The following is a 20847-nucleotide window of genomic DNA, read 5'->3' as shown; positions in this document are numbered from 1 at the left end:
CTGAGCCTTGCTGAGCTGGGTGAAAGCTCACAGAACCCAGGACCATGACTCAGAGAGGAAGATGACAAACCCCATCCTTAAAATCGCTGTGCTATTAAGACATCTCCATGAGGAGCAGCCAGGACTTAAAGTGATGACTTTTGGGTGTGGTGGTGCATCCAACACTCAGGAAGCTGAGGTGGGAAGGTGGCTTGAGTCCAGGCATTCAAAAGCAGCCTGAGAAACACAGCAAGACCGGATGCCCCTACCAAAGGAACGGAAGGAAGAATGGAAGTGGAAGAAAGGACAGTAGTTTCTTCAACATGTCTCCCTCTCTGCATGATGCTGTCAGGTATGTGACCTTTCTAAGGGCCAGTGCACTCCTCTATAAGAGGGGTGACGGTTATATCTACCTCCACGATTTTAGAAGACAGAGAGAAACACGTGTGGAGAATTGTGTAGGGTATGTTACTGACTGCCATGGTACCCAGGGGCGTCTCAACTCTCTGGTCCAGCTCTGCGCAAACCAGGACAGGTCCAAGCCCGGTTCAGACTCTGTCTGAATGTCTTGTTGAGGTTCTGATGAAGCAGAGAATTTGGAGCCAGAACTGAAACCCCTGGACAAACGAGGCTGTGTTCTCTAAGCAGCGGCAGCAGCGCCCTGATGGATTATTTTGTTCCATATCATTATGCGGAGAAATTAAACTACAAGCTCTTGGATTTGCAAAAGTCACGCAGGACAAAATTAGCCACTGCTTTTAAAGAAAAAAAAAAAAAAAGCACAAAAAAAAGCACAGAGGCTAGAGAGATGGCTCAGTGGTTAATAGCACTCGCTCTTGCAGAAGACCTGGGTTCAGTTCCCAGCACCTACAGGGCTTACAACCGTCTGTAACTCCAGTTGTGGGAAGCACATGCCTTCTTATGCCTTCCTTGGCAAAGCATGCACATGGTACATACACTCCAAGAGAACAGCTTTTAACGTAAAATGTCCCTGATAATGGTTTGGGTGGAAAATGTTTCCCACAGGTGCGTGTGTTTGAACACTTGGTCTCCAGATGCTGCTGCTGCTGCTGTTGTGTGAGGCTGTAGAACCTGGGTGTGGGTCTTGGGGTTCACAGCCTGGTCCTGCCTGCTTCCAATCCAGGCCCTGTCTCTGCTCCCCCGAGATGTAGGAAGGGGAAGAGGTTGCACTGCCCTTTCCTACCACCAGGGAACCACCGCCATCACGCCTTCCACTGCAATGGACTAGACCCGCTCTAACCAACCACCAAAACCGACCTTTCTCCCCTTCAGTTGCTTCTGGTTAGGTTTTGGCTCACAGTAGGAAGTAGGGCGGACAGTCCTAAATGTACCAGTCCAAACCAAGGACGCTCAAATAATCCTGGACTAAAGCTCATCTGTCACGTCCCCTCCCAGAGGACAAGGACACTTGCCTAGAGGTCTAGCCTTTCTCTAGGAAGCTGATGCCACATTCTCACGTGGCTGTGAAGGGCATTCCTCTTCTCACTCTCTCCCCAGTCCTGTACTCACGGTGTAAAGAAATGGTTGGGGGTAGGTAGGGCCGGAGGGTAGGCCTGGCTGCACACACTGGAGCCTTGTACAGGAGTGAGGAGGTGGAAAGGGGGTCTGTACAGTCAAACTAGAGACGTGTGTAGGAACGCATTCTCCGAGCAGCATCCTGCTTCAAGGTGGAGTAGTTTTTGCCAAGCTTTTTCCTAGTGACGTCTCAGTTAATCTCCAGACAATACTACAATTGGATGGAGGCATGGCGTGACAGCGTGGAAACTTCCCTCACAATAGATTTCAACAACATGAACTACTGTCCCTCTAGAGGTCCCAGAAAGGTTGTTACTGACCCAGCTGTACCTTCAGTCCCAAGAGGGGCTGCCTGCAAGGCCCTTTCCTACCTTTTGCTGATGCGGTATTCCACTTGTAACTGCTTTTCCCCCGAAGCCACCACTGATCTCTGGAGCTGGTAGAAAGCACAAGAGAAAGACCAGGTGGTTCTAATGCAAAGGGATGGCTCATCATGCCACAGATGTGCCTTTCTCTAAACCGACAGTTCCTTGCTCATTAAAAATGTATTTTATGGGTGGCACAAACATGTCTCTTGCATTTAAAGAGCCAGAACAATTGTGTCACTACAGAATCCCTTTTGTGTGGGCAAGACTGAGCTGGGGAAGAGCATAGCAATTTCTCATCTCGGTTTGTATCCTGGTGTCAGGCCTGGGGCTTGAGCTAGGATAAGCACTTCATGCTTGTCAAATTAAATGGACACCTCTAACAGCAAGGTCCTTCTGGGGCAGCCTGTTCCTTCTGAAGAACCCTAGCCAAAGCTCTTCCTTACAGATGGTCACTGCTATGCCGCAACTGCCCAGCTCATGAACAAACAAACAAACCAACAAACCCCAAACCCCACAGACTTGAAGGTACTGATTTAACCGTTTCTATTTTGCCCTGAACACTTTTGTACGTAGCATCTATAGCCTGTTTTGAATGTATGTCCTTATTGAAAACTCACTGTTCCAGGGACAGAGAGATGAGCACTTGAGACTGTGTCTGCCTCTGTCTAGTATCTGAGTGAGCCTCTGTAGGGCAAGGAGTTGGCCCGGCAGGGAGCAGATGCTCAGAAATGGTTAAAGGGACAACTTAATTAACGAAGCCAGCTCCGCTAGCTCCCACATTCTCCCCTACTACCTAGAGCATTCTCTATCTCTGAGAAGTGAGAGAAGAGGTGAAACAATAAACCCTACAACCAAAACCCTCCCCTCAGGAGCCACATGCAGCTGAAACCCTTCCCCTCACGAGCCACATGCAGCTGAAACCCTTTCTTCATGAACTCTTTATAGCTAAGCCTCTCCCTTCCTCTAATGCAGCAGTCTTCCCAGCTGCTAACCCAGACAGCCGATCCCAGGAAAGCCCGCTCCTTTCCCCTGGATGCATTTCCTTGTCTGTAGGCACGTCACACCATGCACCCCTGACAGCTCTTCCCGGCCTGGTGTTCTGCTCTACTGGATGTACTGGTGACCAGTGGGACTCTGTCATTTCTAAAACCAGAGGAGGAGAGTTTCAAAGAGAAGTGCCCTCTTTTGTTATTCTAGAGCAAAAAACTCAATGGGTTTTTTGTTTGTTTGTTTGTTTTTCAAAAAATTCTACCCCACCCCTTTTAGGGAATTACTTTGTACCTAGTTTCTTTCATAGTTTTGTCAGTGTCTACAAACAAGTCATTCATTTTTTAGAGCAAGTATTTATTGAATTTTTGATGTTAAGCGCTGTGAGGGACATTAAATCTATGTAAGTATGTATGTACGTGTGTATGTATATTAAACCAGAAAACATCCCTGTCCATAGATTGATGGTGTTGTAACGGACAAGCTGCTATGAATATACAGAGATAGGCTTCTTGCCCCTTCTTATGAGGAACGGGAAGCCTTCCCAAAATGCTTATATTCATGCTACAATCATACAGTTTGAAAGAAGCCAAGAGTACAGTATTCCAGACATTCCAGACAGAAAGAAGAGATGGAGAGAGAGAGGGAGGGAGGAAAGGAGAGAGAGAGACAGAGGCCTATTTATAGAAAAGACAGGCAGCTGGATTGTCAAGGGCAAAGAAGGAGTCAGCAACAGCCAGGCTACATTGCTGTGTCAACACTCAAGAGTTTAAGAGATTTAGAAAGCCAGTTCTAGCAGTTCTGACCTTCAAAGATTAGGCAGGCACAGTGGAACTTGCCTATAAGCCCAGCACTCAAGAGGCTGAGAGGGGAGGATCCTCTGAACTCAGGAGTTCGAGGCCAGTTTGGGCAACACAGCAAAATCTTTCCCAAAGTGTAACTATAAGGGGCTGGAGAGATGGCTCAGTAGACAAAAGGCTTGTTGTGTAAGCAGAAGCACCTGAGTTTGATCTCCAGCATTCACGTAAAAGGCCAGGTGTGGAGGTGAGTCTATGATCCCAGTGGTTAGGGAGGTGGATCCTTGCAGCTCATTGGCTAGCCAGGTTAAAAGCTGGATTGATGAGCTCCTGGCTCAAAGAGAGACCCTGTCTTTAAAAAAAATAAGGTGGGGGAGGTTAATGAGGAAAACCTTCAAATTTAATCTGGAGTTATACAAATGAGTATACACGCATGAACAAATATAAACGCCACATGCATGGGACAAAATCATAAGAGCAGCAGTGCGCATAATAAGGGTTGAGGAGACACAATGTTTAGTGATACCAACCAATACATACATGGCAGAATTAACAGAAAAATGAAGTGCTATGCAGCTGGTAACAGAAGCTTTGAGTTCAGAGAAGGGGTGGTTTAGTGCATGTGGCCCCATAAAAGTACCCTGAAAGGCACAGTCACCCAGAGAACGAATGAAAGCAGGCCAGAATTGCAGCCAGTGCTGGGGGCCCTCGGAGGTACATGGTTTCTACTGAGATCTTGAGGAGAAAAGGCAGGAGTGGATGGGGAGGAGGCTTCAGGAGAGAATAGTGAGGCAGAGGAGGAGGAGGAAGGGGAGGAAGAAGAGGAAGAGAGATAAGTCAGGTACCATGGAGGCTCAGGGGGACCATCCTCCCACAAGCCCTCAGCTTATTCTTGGAATAGTCACAGGCCAGACAGTCATCAACAACTCCAAAGAGAGGTTGCTCAGAAAGGGAGAGTGGCAAGGTCCGTGCATGCTCAATACATGACCTTGCTGTGAAGGGGTCAGTGAGCATCTCTTGATGGGTCACCTGTCCCAACACCGTGGCCACAGAGCTGTTCTAAGAAAAAGGCTGCTGCTAGCTTGATGTCATGACAATGCACTGTTGTTATCCCCGGCCAAGTTAACAAACAAACAAACAAACAAACAAACAAACAAACAAAAATCAGAACAGACTTAGCCTGGCCTGGAGGACCTTCCACGTGAATGGATGATTGCTGGTCTCACTCCAATCTACTTCTGCTCTCAGAGTTTTCCTTAAAAACTGGAGCCACTCATGGCCCCATCTGTCACCTTGTCCTTCTCCACAGCCTGTGCGGTAAAGCCCAAACTCTCTAACGTGACCTTTGCTGGTGGTGTCTCATAGTCTGACCCTATCAGTGGTCATCTCCTGTCCTGTCTCTTGTGCGCTTCAGCCACCAGGCTTCTCTAGTCTCTGAACACATTACCCGCCAGGCCCTTGCAATGTGTGGCTTTGTCTTCCCAGAATACCCTGACCATTACTCTCAGTGAGAGAAACCTGCTCCTTCCTCTCCCCCCCAGGGCTTCCTCCCCCTGACCTTCCCCTCAGGTAACCTCACACAGTGCTTTCGATCACAGCACTGTCTTTGCTTTATGCCAGTGGTTCTCAGCCTTCCTAATGCTGCAATCCTTTTAATACAGTTCCTCATGATGTGGTGACCCCCAACTATAAAGTTATTTTTACTGCTACTTCATAACTGTCATTTGCTACTGTTAGGAAGTGTAATGTAAACATCAGATATGCAGCATAATTGATATGTGACCCCTGTGAAAGAATTGTTTGACCCCCAAAGGGGTTGAGACTCACTGGTTGGCAATCACTGCCTTATGCAGAGGAAAAGTTCCTCATCTCTTTGTTGATGGATGACTAAATGTCTCACTGGGTGGACAGCACACTTAAGGACATGGTGTCCATTTGGAAATAAATAATTCTGCCCCAAATAACTGTGCCTTCAAAGAAAATACAACAGGATTGTAGAGGTGAGATGAACTATCCTTTCCAGAAACCGGATTAAACAGGTTTTTTTGTTTGTTTGTTTTGTTTTTTTTTTCTTTCTTTTTGAGACAGTGTCTCACTATGTAGCCCTGGCTGTCCTGGAACTCACGATGCAGACAAGGCTGGCTTTGAACTCACAGAGATCCTCCTGCCTCTGTGCTTTTACCAGTTTGTTGGTGGAAGTGATATTTGCATTTCCAAATACAAGCTTTAAAAGCCAGCTCACATTTGCCATTTCTGTCTTATTCCCTCTTCCACGAGACTGGTAAAGTCCCCAAAGGAGGCTTTTCAGCTCCTGAACTAAGAAAACGCCAGGCTGGGTTTCAGACTGGAGCTGTGGCCGAGCTGCAGCCAGCCCAATGCCAACATGTAATGTGGCAAACTGTTGCGGTCTCCGAGGGTAAGGGGCCAGTTAGCCAGTGTAACTTCGCCTGAACTTACTAAGAGAGAAAAGAACAAGAGAGAGAATCAGCACTCTACACTCAGTCCTGGCTCTAGTTATGTGTTTCCCTTAAACCAGTTCCCCTTTCTGGTCTCAGTTCCCTCTTTCACAGAATCATGAAACTAAATCAGATAAGCCATATCTACTCTGTCTGAAAATGCGTACTAGTATGCCACTCCTTGTTGCTGTCAAGTTCTTTTCTTCTATTAGTTATAAGGAAAAGCTGACATTTGGGGAAATCTCCTTTTTATTTTCTGAGATCACTCTGATGTACAACAACAGGCCCAGGTCTCAAGCACAGTATTGGCTGGATTTTAACAACTGTTGATAGCTATGTATTCCACATCCCTAAGAAGATATTGCCAGCACAATCTGAGCATCTAACTCCCCTGGCGCCTCATCTCAATCTTTTCCCACCAGAGCTGAGTACAGCCATGCTTTTCCCCACCGCTGACTGGTCTTACGGAATGGTTGGCATTTTCAGCTCCTGGATTAAGAAAATGTCTTGCTGTGCCAGCCATCTGTTCTCCAGGCATGTGGGGGAACAAGGGGGAACTGGGGATGCTCACCCACGGCTCTGCAAGCTCTCGGATCTTCCGAGCTTCAGCGTCACTGACAAAGTCATGGTAAAGAGCTACAAAGGGTCGCAGGTGGATGACTTCCTTGCGGACAGGCTGGAGCAGCAGGTAGGGGCTGGAATTGGTCTCGTAGGAGCAGTAGAGGCTGGGGACTTGGTAGTGTGTGGGCTGAAAGGAAAGACAGAGTCTATGTAAGGAAAGATGGATCAAGGCTCCTGGGAGCCATGGCATCAAGAACTGGTACTAGAAGATGGAACCTCTCAGGCGTTGTATTGTCATTAAGGCATCAGTTTTCCCCTCAAGTTGCCCCAACCCCAGTCAGTTCCCCCCTTCCTCTCTCCCCGAGGAAGCCCACCTGGGAGCCCAGGGTCTGGCATAGGCCCTCGTAGGTGTCCCTGGTCTGCAGGTGGGGTACGTTGGGCCTCTGAATGACAGTCTCAGCCACTGCCTGGTGAGCATTCACTGCCAAGAGCCTTTCATATTTCAACACATTCCTGGCCATCCTCTTATTGTCTGGGCCTGGGGGAAACCCAAACAGGAAATACCACACATGAGCAAATACTGGCCCCAGGAAGAACCTTCAAGATTTCCTGCAGCTGGGATGTGCTGGCACATGCCTTTGACCCCAGCTTCCAGGAGGCAGAGGCAGGAGGACCTCTCTGAGTTCCAGGCCAGCCAGGGCTACACTGTGAGACCTGGTTTCATGGAAACAACAACAAACAACAAAACATCCAAACAAAACCAAAACCTTCCTGAAGCTATACACAGGACTGACACTTGGACACTTTAGTAACATCTCATGTGGATGTTCTTCCTCCTGAAAGAGCATCTGGTCTGAAAGAAATGACTGGCCTGGACTGGCAGGACCTGAGGAATGGCTGCTAATATTCTTAGACAGGGGATTGTGATGGTCAGTTTTTTTTTTTTTTTTTAAAGAAGCTTAATCATTCGTCCATCCACTCAGTTACCAGTCCACTTAGAAGATGTTCAAACACGGCTTATGCTCGATAATGGGCTGAGCTGAGCTCCCGGAGCATAGAGCCTGGAACTACTGGGAAGAGAGTGTGACAAGTAAGAACAGCAGAAGAGAGCTCAGTCATCACCTCCAGTACAGGTACCATCTGTTCTTCCTGTGTGTGTGTGTGTGTGTGTGTGTGTGTAGCAGGGGCTGAGCCCATGCATGCATTTTTGGGATGTTGGGTGCCTTTCCTCAGTTGCTGTCCACCTTACTCCCTTGACACATGGTCATTCACTGAACCTGGAGTTACTCATTCAGTTAGGCTGTCTAACCTGCAGGCCCAGAAAGCCACCTGTTTCCCTTCCCTTCCCTTTCTAAGCCCAGCTCTGGATCTTATGCTCTTACCCTCGGGGTAATCTCCCCAGCTCCCTGTTCTCTGAACTGGAAGCATATTCATTCTCAGCTCCACTGGGTCCTCTGGAACAGTGGTTCTCAACCTTCTTAATGCTTCGACCGTTTAATACAGTTCCTCACACTGGAGCCACAGGTTGAGAACCCCTGCTCTGGGTGATCCTTCAGAATTCCTACTAGGGGGTTGGAGAGGCGGCTCAGTGGTTAGGAGTGCTTCCCACTCTTTCAGAAGACTACAGTTCAGAGCTCAGCACTCATTAGACAGCTCACAATCACCTCTAACTCCAGTTCCAGAGCATCTGATGCCCTCTCCTGGACTCCTCCAGCACCCGCACTCACACACGCACATCCCCATACACAGATTCCACCATGTATACTTAATTAAAATCCCACTGGCCTCCACAGAGCAGAGCAGTATGGGTCAAAAGGGAGCTAGACTTTGTCCTAGGTACAGTGCCTTGGAGATCCAGGAGACTTGTGTGTTCCTGTTTCTACCCTCTTCGACTGCAAGGTGCCCCATGGACTGGTAGCCACCTGTGACCTCTGTGGATGAGTCTCAGAAGGAAATGCTGAGTTGTTCTAATGCTGCCAGAGAATCTGAGACCCCCGTGCTTTTCACCATCACTAGCACCACTCCTAGCAAAGGAGGAGGGGGAGGGCATACATGATAAATCCTTTCTAATAAAAGGAGAAATGAAGCTTTACAGAATGCAAATGATGGACCCAAACACCAGCAGAAACATTGCAAAGCCAGAAATGAATTCGGATCTTCAGTAGCCACACCCTATTTACCACCAATGGTAGCACACAACTTGGGTCACTAAGAGATGGAGATTTTAATGGATCGAGCACAAAGAAATAAAAGAATGTAGACTTTAAAGTTTATGTTTTTTATTTTTTGTGTGTATGTGTGTATGCATGTTCTTGCGCATTTGTGAAAGCATGTGGAAGGGTGGATGTGCAGGCTTGAGGTTGTCGTCAAGAGTCACCCTCCATTGCTCTTCCCCCTTATTTACGGAGGCAGGCTCTCTCAGTTGAACCCAGAGCTGCCGATTATGACTAGTTTTGCTAGTGACCTTGTTTTGGAGACCTCTTGTATTGGCCTTTACCTTTGAAGGCTGGAATTACAGGTGGGCCCCTGCATACACCTGGCATTTTATGTGTGTTTCTGTTGATCTGAACTCTGGTCCTCATGCTTACGAGATAAGTGCTTTCATAGGAGCCATCACCCCAGCCCTTTAAGTCTCTTTACACTACTAATTACTCATGCATTTCCAGACCACCATGGCCCCACCATGGTCAAAGTATGAGAAAGGAATAATGTTAGAGGCTGTTCTCAGCGTCCACAGTGGGTTGGTTCGGGGCTCTCTTCAGATAACACAATCCACAGACCCTCAGGTCAGTTTATAAAATGGTGTAGGGCCTGCAGACAGCTTATGCACACCCACAACATGCTTTGAGTGGGCTCTGCTTCACTTATAGCCCTGAGCACAATGTAATGCTACATACACAAGTGAGGAAACAGTTGTTACACTGCGCTTCTTAGGGGAGAATGACGAAAAGTTCTTTTACCAACACAGCTGGTTTCCTTTCCTTTTCTTTTTTTTAATACAAACTTGGTTGAATCCATGGATACAGAACCCAGAGATCGATATGGAGGGCCAAACACTCTTGGTAGATCCATTTAAAAGTTATGAATAATTGCAGTTTAAAAAGTACTCCCTAGGGGCTGGAGAGATGATGCAGTGGTTAAAAACACTGGCTGCTTTTACATGTGGGCTCAGTTACTTGCGCCTACATGGTGGCTCACAACCATCTGTAACTCCAGTTCCAGGGGATCCGACACCCTCTTCTGTCTCCATGGTCACTGGGCATGTGCACAGTGAGCAGACAGACATGCATGCAGGCAAAACATCCATACACATAAAATACAATGGAAAAAAGAAGTTCTCAAATACTTGGTGACTATTAGTGATTTTGCATCTTACTTTAGTAGCTAAATATTTAAATGAAACTTTAATAAGCCATCTACCACCAAACTAGGCAAAAATCTCAGAGCTGAGCTATGCAGCATCTCCTCCTTTGGCTGTTGACATAAGGCATTCCCTGAAGAGGCCGGAGCTGGACATGGGCAGGATGCCTGCATCGCCAAGTGGGCTCTGGTTCTAAGAAAGAACTGATAGCTCTCAGTAAACAGTCGAAGAAGTGAATGGCCCTCTGAGTCACTCCCTTCTCGAACACACAGTGTGCATTGATTTTCTTCATTCCCAGGTTTCCTTCCAAAACCTGGGTCTTCAAACTGCCTCTGCAGAAACTGGCTCTGAGCCTGCACTTGTTCTCATTGAAAGAACAAGTTGGGAAGAGGCAGGTTGACATTTTCTAAGTATTTTTCCAACTAACTCATGAATCTCCCCTTTTCAATGATCTGTGTATAAATAAAGTGAAATTAGAATAATAAAAAAAAGGACAGCTGGGGCCTGGGAAGGTGGCTCACAGAGCGCTTGCTGTCAATGCAAGGGAACCTGAGTTCAAATCCCCAGCACCCACAACTCAGATGGACGTGGCCCCCTGCGCTTGAAATCCCAGATTTTGGGGGTGAAGACAGGCAGACTGAGGGATCTCAAGGAACTTGCTAGCCTGGCAGTTTAGACAAAGCAGCTAGCTTCAAGTTCAGTGAAAGACTTTGTCTTTAATAATAAGGTGGAGAGACTGGTGAGCTGGCTCAGTGGTTAAGAGCCCTGATTGCTCTTCTAGAGGACCTGGGTTCAATTCCAGCACCACCACAGCAGCTCACAGCTGTCTGTAACTCCAGTTCCAGAGAATGAGATGTCTTCTTCTGATTTCCCCTGGCACGAGGCACACAGGTGGTACACGAACATACAGGAAGACAAAATAGTCATACACATATACTCATAAAGTCAAATTAAGAAAAAAATCCATCAATAAAAGAAGACACCCCGTACTCTTCTCTAGTCATAGCCATTTGCGCACTCTCTCTCTCTCTCTAACACACACACACACACACACACACACACACACACACACACACATATACATGCACAATCTATACACAAACTATATTTCACTTGCAAGAACTAAAGGCCAGGGGCCAAAGTGAGATGGGTTAACTTATGTCTTGGCATCACTTACTGTAGAGAAGGAACTCTCGGGAAAGGTTCAGGGCACGTGAAACATTTCCTGCCTTGTTAAAAAAAGAAAGAAAATGTCAATCAAAATAAGAGTATTTTCTCCTACCAAATCACTTAATAGTTTTTAAAAAAACCACAGTAGATAATAAGGTTCTTTGGAAAAAAAGCAGTGGGCTGGAAATGCAGAGGATTGTTTTTGTTTTCAGCCCTTCTATAAATCAAGTCTCCTTGTTAACAAATACATTATTATTACCCTGACCAGCAAACAGACAGAAAGAGAGAAATCGGGACAAGTTTGATTAGGCTTGGTGCATAGCTCAGTGGTGAAGTGCTCGCCCGGTACGTGGCCTGAATGTAATCCACAGTGCCACCAAAAGAAAAAAAGGAACACGAGGAGGAGGTGAGATTGAGAGAGAAAGTCTACTGAAGGTATAGTTTTTTCTTATTCTTCACACTTAGTAATTCCTACAGACTAGACAATTAGTGGAAGGAAGCAAAAGAAAAACTAAGATGAGCATTGCCTGAGTGTGGGAATTAGCTGTTCGCAGCTGTTCAGCCCTGGCCTCATCATGGTTGAAAGACCTAGGTCCAAGGGAGCCTTCAGGCTCCTCTGGGTGCAACAGAATGATGACTAGCTGACCAGGATGTACAAAAATGGAATTCCTCGAATTGTTAGCGTACTAACGTTTCATTTTCGTGACAAAAGCAATTAATGATCACAGTGTAAAATATATGGGGTACGATTTTAAAGACCACTCCATTGAAACCTAGCTGCTCAAGCTCTTCTGACTGTACAGAGTTTTTATGGAGTTACAATAAAATTTCTCATATGACTATTGTCTCCTTCTAATTTTGCATTATCCTTGCATGGTTTTCATAGCAATTGCTTTAACGGCTGCACTTTGTTCCACCCAGAAACATTACAGAGGACCAACGCTCCACTGCTACTGGAAATACAGATTGTTTTTCATTATTTATTATTGTGAATCATTCTGTTCTATATTTAACAGAGAAGTGGTTAAATAGCCCAAGAGCATTCTGTGCTTGCCAGATACTAACTTAAAAGTCGTAGCTTTGTAAACAAGCACCTCTTTTACCTTTACAAGTAAGGAAATAAAGTCAGTGACTCAAGTTTCCACAGAATTTCAACTTGGCTTGTGTGACTCCACAGTCTATGGCTTAATGACTGATTTAATTCTTACTAATTTTTAATTAAAAATATTTTATATGGTAATCAAAGGTTTATAGTGGAAAGACACCTATCAGATTTACTGGGAAGAAGTGGGAGGTACAATTCATTTATAAGATGAAGTCTTCTGTGCTTTGTTGCTTTTGCAAATTTGAAGTAGGATGAAATGTTCTGTGAGAGTCCACAGGCCAAGGTGGGGAGTGAGGAGAGGTACGAATGACTTCACAACATAGGTGACACTTAAGTGAGCCTCTCAGGTGAACAGAATTTCATCAGACAAATTGGGTGTAACATGGAGAGGAGAAGAGAAGGGAGGAGAAGCCTGTCACCAGATTTGCAGGGAAATAAGACAAATCACTGGGCACTGTATTTGTAATCCGCCTTGGGGGTGAACTGCTTTAGTCTGCTTTCTCTGAGTCTTTTCATGCTGGTTCTGTTTTCTTCCACTACTAAAACTCAACCGCTTCTCGCCCTTTGCTCACAGTTAGTCATTTCGATACGTAGCATCTGCCCAGGAGCGGTAGGAGGAGCACACAGGTGTATAGGTAGGACCCAGTACCAAGAAGGGCCATGGACAGAGCAGACTACTAACTGCTCTGAAGATGAATCTGTTTTCTCAGCAACTTGTGGGTTTGATCACCCACATGTTCCTTCACTATTCTCAGAAAAACAGAAGGAAAATGCATGCCTGGGGCTGGGGTATAGCTCTGTGGTAGAGCACTTGCCTGCCACACCCTGGGTTCAGTTCCCAAAACCTGCCAAAAAATAATTGCAGGGAACGGCCTGGTTTATTATTGAAGGTTATTAACTTTGGAAACTCCACAGAACCTGCCCAGTGATGGTTTTTTTTCCAGCCTTTTCTTGAAGACTATATAATTGGTGAGAAATGAGGTTAGTCATACAGGAAGATGGAAGCTATTATATTTTGGGCGAGGGATGTCTAAGTGTGACGCAGCAGGCAGCAGATGAGCAGTAACTGGGAAAGACTGCAGGGAGCCTTCAGGCTGCTACAGTGGAATGAAGATGTCACCTCGGTAGCCACCGATGGCCACACTACAGCTGGGTTCGGAGTCATGTGGGAGAGGATAGTCAAACATCACAGCAGTGCTCTGATGTTATCAGGGCTGACCTGTGAGTTACTGGGAGTAGGGTGAGTGCTCTCCATTGACCGAAGTCCATCAAATACCTATGTGGCTGCTGCAACAGCAGGTAGGAGAGAGACTGTGCTAGGAGAGGAGAAGACTGTCAAGTGGTCCATGCGTTGCTTAGCATGCCAGACTTAGATTCAGATGTGTGTCCTAGGGCCACCTCAGCGAGCTTCCTGGAAGGTTAAGAATATTTTTTGGGAGCTTGATCTCCTTACATTCAGTCTATGATGATAATAAAATAACAACCTTCCATTTTCCCCCGCCTCCAGGAAGATTAAACAGATGATGTCGAACAGTGTGCTGACTGACAAAAATGAGCTTCACCACTCCTCTACCTGGAAGCAGGCGAAGGCCAAATGATCCAGGGCGTCTTCCAGACTGGCCTCATCCTCTGTCTTCCACTCTCCGTAAGATCTTCGGAAGAGACTGACAGCTTCCTCCAGCCATGGAATGGCATGGTAGTAATCCCCCATGTCATAGGCTACCTACCGGAAACACAAGCCACAGCTGCAGCGTTAGCCCACAGACAGAAAAAAAGGAAACTATCTGATTATTCAGAGTAGGAGGCATTTGGACTCCAGAGGCTAGCTACTCTCAAATTCATTTTAATTCAGTTCACTACTATCTAACAATAGTATGAGTCATTGTACTTACGGAGAAAAGACAGGGTTCTGCATTTGAGGAATTTATGATCTAGGAGACAAGAGAGATGAACTCGAGTCTATACAGCATGGGGCAGAATGGCGCCGGGCACTATGGAGCATGGAGAAGGGAAGAGACTTGGGGTCTCAGCAGGCTTACTGAGCGGCACCCTAGACAGACCCTTCTCGAAGGAGGAGGATTTCAGTGAGCAGAGGTTGTGATGGAGTGCCTTTTAAGATGAGAGAATGGCAGAATGAACATTCTGCTCACATGAGTCGCTGGGGCCTAGCATGAAGAAAACAGAGAGGGGAGCATGAAGAGGGGGCACTGGCCTACTGCAGCCTTGAGTGTGTTCTTAGGAGGATACGGCAGGTAGCTCTGTGAGGACAGAACACAAGTAACTGATTCAATACTTTCGATTATTATGCATGTGGTGCTTCTTGTCCTTACAGTACTGAATCAACGAGGGCCTGTGAACAAACCATCGCTACAGCACAACGCATTCAAAACCGTAATGACTGGAGACAGCGGGAATGCTGCGGTGGCTGAGCAGGTCAGTGCTGATTAAATGCTGAAATGCCGGGCAGCATGGTAGCCTGTACCAGACATAGCTCCTGTCTCCTCCCAGCTTACAGTTAAGTAGAATACCAGACCTTCGGGGACACTTTCCTGGAAGTCAGTATTGAAGCAGCATGGAACTATAAAGCCACTGGGCTGGAACAAATCTTACAAAATGACCTCACTGAGGTGTAACTGCCAGTCAGGGCGAGACCTAGAGATGTTGCTAGTCTGCAGCCGGAATAACAGAGCAGCTCCCGTAGCAGCTCTGCTGTCAGCCCGTGGTGCTGTCGCTGGCCCTCTACACGTTTCTTAACTGTTAAAAAGGTTGAACTGAGTGATGATGATGACCTAAACTTTTCCTGTAAAGTTAACTGTGTGTTGTGTATATGTATACGTGTGTGGTATATATGTATATGTATATATATTTATATATTTATATTTATTTATTTATATGACTGTATGTGGTGTGTGTATTAATATGTGTGGTACATATATGGGTATGTATGGTGTTTGTACGTGTACAGGCTGTGTATGTAGTATGTGTGGTGTACATGTATGTATGTTTGGTGTGTGAGTTTGTATGTGTGTGGTATCTATATGTAGAAGATGGTGTGTGTAATATATATGTGTGTTTTGCGCAGTGTGTGTATGTACTTGGTATGTGTGTGGTGTGTGTGGTGTGTACGTGTGTGGTATGTGCATGGAGTGCGTATGTAGTACGTGTGTGTGGTGTATGTGTAGTGTGTGGTGTGTATGCATGTGGAGAGGCAGTGTATATGTGTGGTATGTATACATGTGTTGTATGTGTATGTATGTGATGTTGGAGATTGAGCTCAAAGTTTCATACATGCTAGGGCGCTGCTCTCAAGTCCGAATTATTTATCTGCTATTTTCATGGGGAATTTCAAGACTTAGCAATATGGTAGATTGACATGACTGGGATTCTTTCAAACACAAATATTTAGATATGTTAAATAAAAAACACAAAGTACAAGGTTATATGTTTTCAAAGAAAAACATTAAATTCCAGATGGTAGAAACAAAAATTTCTCTGAAAACTTCCACAGTGAGCACATTAGCAGATGCTTAAGCTGTGGAGGGTGTGGGAGGCTGAGGCCAACCCGGGCTGCCGAGTGAGACAGAAAGAAAAGCAAGCGATGAAGACAAGCAGCCTCAGGACACAATTACAATGCTAAGAGCAGCCCTTCCTCAGAGTTGCTCAGACGGGAAGCAGTCTGGGTGTGTATCAACAGGAGTCTAAGCTGTCGAATAGTCACATAATAGAACAATATGAACGAACTACTGGGCTAGAGATGGCTCAGCAGTTAGTGCACGAGCTGCTCCTGTTGAGGACCTGAGTTCAATCCCATTACTCGTATGGAGGTCCACGACTGTCTATCACGCCAGTTCTAGGGGATCTGATGTCCTCTTCTGACTTCACACACACACAGGAGCAAAACACTCATACACATAACATAAGAAAATGTTTTTTAAAATGAATTATTAATACATACAACAGCATGAATGCATTCTATAGTATAAACTTCAGAGTGAAGAAACCAGCCCCCTGCGAGGCAGAGGACACTGGTGACCTGGGTGGCAGTAAGGTAGTAAGAGTAAGAAGGAAAACCTTGTAATTAAATATAGCCAAATTTGAAAATGTATTTCACTTCATTTATAGGTATAATTGCTTTTTAATATATAAGATAAATAGACAGACAGACAGACAGATAAATCGATCTGCTTTTCATATTGTTTCATGTACTGCCCTTACATTTGAAATGTGTTGTCTTTCAAATAAGTACAGAAATAAATAAAGGTTTCCAACAAGATTGTCAGGAATTTGGCTTACTAAATTTTCAGTATATGGCTTATAGTTTTCAATACATGGCCAAGAGGCTTCATTAACAACCTTTTACTTCTGCTGTGCTCCCAGGCACTCGAACTAGCCATGTGCATTACAGGACTCTCATTCTGCTCAAGACTGCAGAGAGAGAAGCAAGAAGCATAGAGGCTTGCTTTGCATACATCTGGGAGACTGATTCCCCAGTCTTGGAACTAGGAGCCATGAAGCCCACTGTAGATCTGCTAACGAACACTGGGTGGGCAGGGTAAGGAAAAAACTACTCCTTCCTGCAATAAGTATCTTCAAAAGGAAAAATAGGAACAATAATTTACTGTATGCCTTTTGAAGGTAAGGGTAGGCCAAGAGTATATATTACAAAAACCTCAATATGAGTAAAAATCATCTAAATATACCCATTGGAGGTTCCTGAGGTCTAGTGGTTGTTTTGCACTAACTTAACTCCATGTTTCTAAGTACTTAGAGAACATTGCAAAGGATCCCAGAGCCGCTCAGGAGGCTCCTTCTGTGATCTGGAACCCCTTCACATCACCATCTGGAACCCCTTTTAACCCTTTCCTTTGTTTCCCTCTCACTGGTTCATATACTGGCAGGGTATATAGTGTTTAATTCTTGGCCTAGTTTGTGTCTACCAGCCTGGCATATTTAGTTAAATCATTTTGTATGTAAAGGATGTAGCTCAGTTGGTTAAGTAGTTAGTTAGCACGCAGGAGACCCTAGGTTTGCTTCCCAGCACTGCGGAAACTGGGTATGGTATAATCCCAGCACTGTAGAGGTAGAGGCAGGCAAAACCTGTCAAGTTTCACACCAGCCTGGGATATACACAATACCCTGGGTGGGGGATGGGAGGAGAAACGCTATTCACTCTCGAGTGTCCTAAGTATAAGATGACTTCATTTTCCCATGGCAGGAGCATAGGGTTTAGAGCTAAAAGATGGGGTTCAAATTTGGTTCTGATGCTTTGTGTTATGCAGTCCTAGTGATCTACCCTATCTGAACCTTGGTTTCCCCCTCTGAGAACAGGGACAATATCAGCTGTCAATGTTTACCACAAGCATAGGGGACGCATAGTGTTGAGACACCGTTCACCCATAAGAAATGAGCCCTGAGCAGTCGCTCCTCTTTGCACGTCACCTTGCCGACTTGGAAGCAGTCGTCCGCCGTGAGGGAGAAGAGCTGCCTGGGGCTGTACAGGTCAGTGGTGGAGGAGCCGGTGACCCTCTGGAAGACGCCTTGGGCCAGGCCCTTCACGTTGAGCATGTATACATCCTGCAGCCGCATCAGGGCCCTTGCTGCTCCCTCAAGGTCCTCGAAGACAGGAAGGTCTTGCTCTACCTTCTCATAACCATCCTTCAGAGCTGTAAAAGTAGTAAGACTGTGACCCAGCCTCCAAACACAGGCGATGGGCATTTACCTGTTCAAAGTGGCCCCGGCAGCTGGCTCAGTTCCTGACATGCAGTGGATTCCTTTTGTTAAAGGTGTGTGTGTGTGTGTGTGTGTGTGCCCGCCCACAGGTGACCTCAAGAGTAGCACATGGGATACCCTGGAGCTGGAGTTAAAGGAAGTTGTGAACTGCTGGGATGTGGGCACTGGGATCTGAGCTGGGTCCTCCTGGAAGAGAGCAGCAAGTGCTCTTAACCACTGAGGCATCTCTCCATTCCAACAGAGTGGATTCTTAACATGACGTTAATGTTAAGGGTAAATGTTAATGAATGTTCTGGGTAAAGGACATTCAAAATACTTGCAGGAATAGGTAAGAAGAAGTAAGATGCACAACTTTGTCATATTGTCCTACCCTACATATATATGTCTCTAGAAGTCTTGCCCTTTAGCAAAAGGCAACTCTTTTTCTTAACTGCCCCAAACTAACAAACTTCCTCTAGTGCAAGGTAAGATAAATTAGGAAAGTGATTTGTTACAGATCACATTACATTATTCTCATTTTCAAGTTTAAAAACCTGAAATAGAAACTACTAGCAGGCCATGGCTTTCTGCAGATAATCGAATACATAAAACCACACATTTAAATGGGTGGATATACACTTCTTCACCTGACTGTAGTGGAAATCAAGTGAGGTAACAGATGTGAAGGCATTTTGTAATCTAAAATCATAAACCTATTAGCAAGGAAACCAACTCTATAGACTCAAAAGGGGCTTAGGAGTTCAAGTAATTCCTACCTATTGCTAATCCTAATTGTAACTCACTGGAATCTCCCTCCTTACCAGTGAATCAGGAGCTAGATGCTTCTCCCATATTTCACAGCCCTCCTCATTACCTCGGATGTTCTCAGTGGCCTCCAGACTGTGCACCACATTCCTCCAGTCAGACTGCAGACGCTTGATGAGTGTGAAGGCAAGTAGAGGGTTCACTACAGGGCTTTTCACATCCTTGTGCAAAGAAAGAACCTTGTCATAGAATCTGAAAGAAATGAGAAAGAGTTATCTCACCCCTAGACACAACTGCTCTAGCCCAGGAAGGCTGGCATGATGTGAACGGCTAGATTAAGAGCTGGGTACTGTGGGACCTGCCTATGGACCTTACCTCTTTAAGCAGGGGGTAGTGATGTGGAAATTAAAGTGCTGAACTGCTTGAAATTCATGTGAATAGCCCAGCTTAAAAGAAAAAGTAGGGAAGCATAAAGAGCATGAAAACTCTAACTAACATGTCAAAGGGGGTCCATTCATTTATTCCCCGAGTGAGTCAGCGTGTCTGGCACCATGCTAGAGGTTAGAGATACAAAGGTAATCATCCTCCAGCTCACAGGGTTCACAACACTAAGTTCTTCTCAGAAGCATTCTGGAACAAACGGCAGTCACTGTTTGCTAAGAGAGCGCTGAACACACAATGCTATAGTAACTAGAAGAGGTGGCACCTGATCTGCTTCCCGAAAGATCTGTTTATATATTTTGATGACTGGTACCTACTGTATCCTTAACATGTACTGGGCATTCTACCGAGTACTTTGACTATATCACCCCCTTAGAGTTGTTACACAATTGGGAAAGATCTACACTAACCCTACATCTAACAGAGGGCTATTATCCATATAAAGAACTCAAGAAATTAAACACCAACAAACCAAATAATCCAATTTTTAAAAACTGGGTACAGGGCTAAACAGAGAATTCTCAACAGAGGAATCTTGAATGGCCAAAAAAGCACTTAAAGAAATACTCAACATCCTAGTCATCAGGGAAATGCAAATAAAAATGACTCTGAAAGTCTAAGATCAAAACACATCAAAAAGACTAAAATAAAAAACTCAAGTGACAGCATATGCTGGAGAGGTTGTGGAGAAAGGGGAACATCCCTCCATTGCTGGTGGGAGTGCAAACTTGTACAACCACTTTGGAAATCAATCTGGTGCTTTCTCAGAAAATTGGGACTAGATCTACCTCAAGACCCAGCTTAAGACTCCTGGGCATAAACCCAAAAGATGCTCCACCATACAACAAGGACATTTGCTCAGCTATGTTCATAGCAGCTTTATTTGTAATAGCCAGAAACCGGAAACAACCCAGATGTCCATCAACTGAAGAATGGATAAAGAAAATGTGGTACATTTACACAATGAAATATTACTCAGCTATTAAAAATAAAGAAATCATGAAATTTGCAGGTAAATGGATGGAATGAGAAAATATCATTCTGACCGAGAAAGACATCCATGGCATATATTCACTTATAAGTGTATTTTAACCATATAGTACAGGATAACCATACAATTCACAGATCCAAAGAGGCCAAGGAGGGCCTAAAAGAAGATGCTTGAATCTCACTCAAAAAAGGAAATAGAATAGATACTGGAAAGACATCCACCAGAAGTGGATGAAGAGAGGGAAAGGATAGGAGAGGGAGTGGAGAGGGAAATGAGGGTGGGGATCAGATGTGGGTGGGAAGAGTGGGAATGAGGGTAGGGTGGGGGATGGGAGGCCTGGGAGGCCAGAGGGCTTGGAGAGAGAAGAGAAATCAAGGGCAGGGCCATCTCTGAGACAAGCTGGAGACCTTTGACAGGGTAGGCTCCTGGAGAATATGGGGGTGACTCTAGCTAAGACTCCTAGTAGTGGGGGTCATGGAGACTGGAGGGGCCACTTTCTAGCCAGACAGGATTTCTATTGGAGGGAGGGGAACACCAACAGGGAACACCAACACATTCACAAAAAACCTTAACCCAAAATTTACCCTGCCTCCAAGAGGTGCAGGGATAAAGATACAGCAG

General features: G+C 45.4%; 1 protein-coding gene across 5 annotated transcripts in view; it reads right to left on the bottom strand.

Moving 5' to 3' along the window:
- The window catches only part of P4ha3 (prolyl 4-hydroxylase subunit alpha 3), a 36920-nt gene that overhangs the window by 9163 nt on the left and 6910 nt on the right, over positions 1-20847 (bottom strand). For 3 of the 5 annotated variants that reach the window (XM_060367653.1, XM_060367654.1, XM_060367655.1), the window contains exons 2-7: positions 18904-19046; positions 17760-17983; positions 13894-14043; positions 11223-11274; positions 7059-7222; positions 6695-6871 (exon numbers count right to left, since the gene is read on the bottom strand). In XM_060367653.1, the coding sequence (XP_060223636.1) occupies positions 6695-6871; positions 7059-7222; positions 11223-11274; positions 13894-14043; positions 17760-17983; positions 18904-19046 (910 nt within the window). Of the gene's footprint in view, positions 1-1886; positions 1952-6694; positions 6872-7058; positions 7223-11222; positions 11275-13893; positions 14044-17759; positions 17984-18903; positions 19047-20847 lie in introns of all 5 variants that reach the window. The other 2 variants (XM_021660698.2, XM_060367652.1) reach the window with 1 other exon arrangement.

The sequence above is a fragment of the Meriones unguiculatus genome, chromosome 14 (assembly GCF_030254825.1).
Source record: "Meriones unguiculatus strain TT.TT164.6M chromosome 14, Bangor_MerUng_6.1, whole genome shotgun sequence".
In the NCBI taxonomy this organism is placed as follows: Eukaryota; Metazoa; Chordata; class Mammalia; order Rodentia; family Muridae; genus Meriones; species Meriones unguiculatus.
The sequence above is the reverse complement of the archived record's forward strand: the minus strand, read 5'-3'. Positions and strand labels throughout refer to the sequence as shown.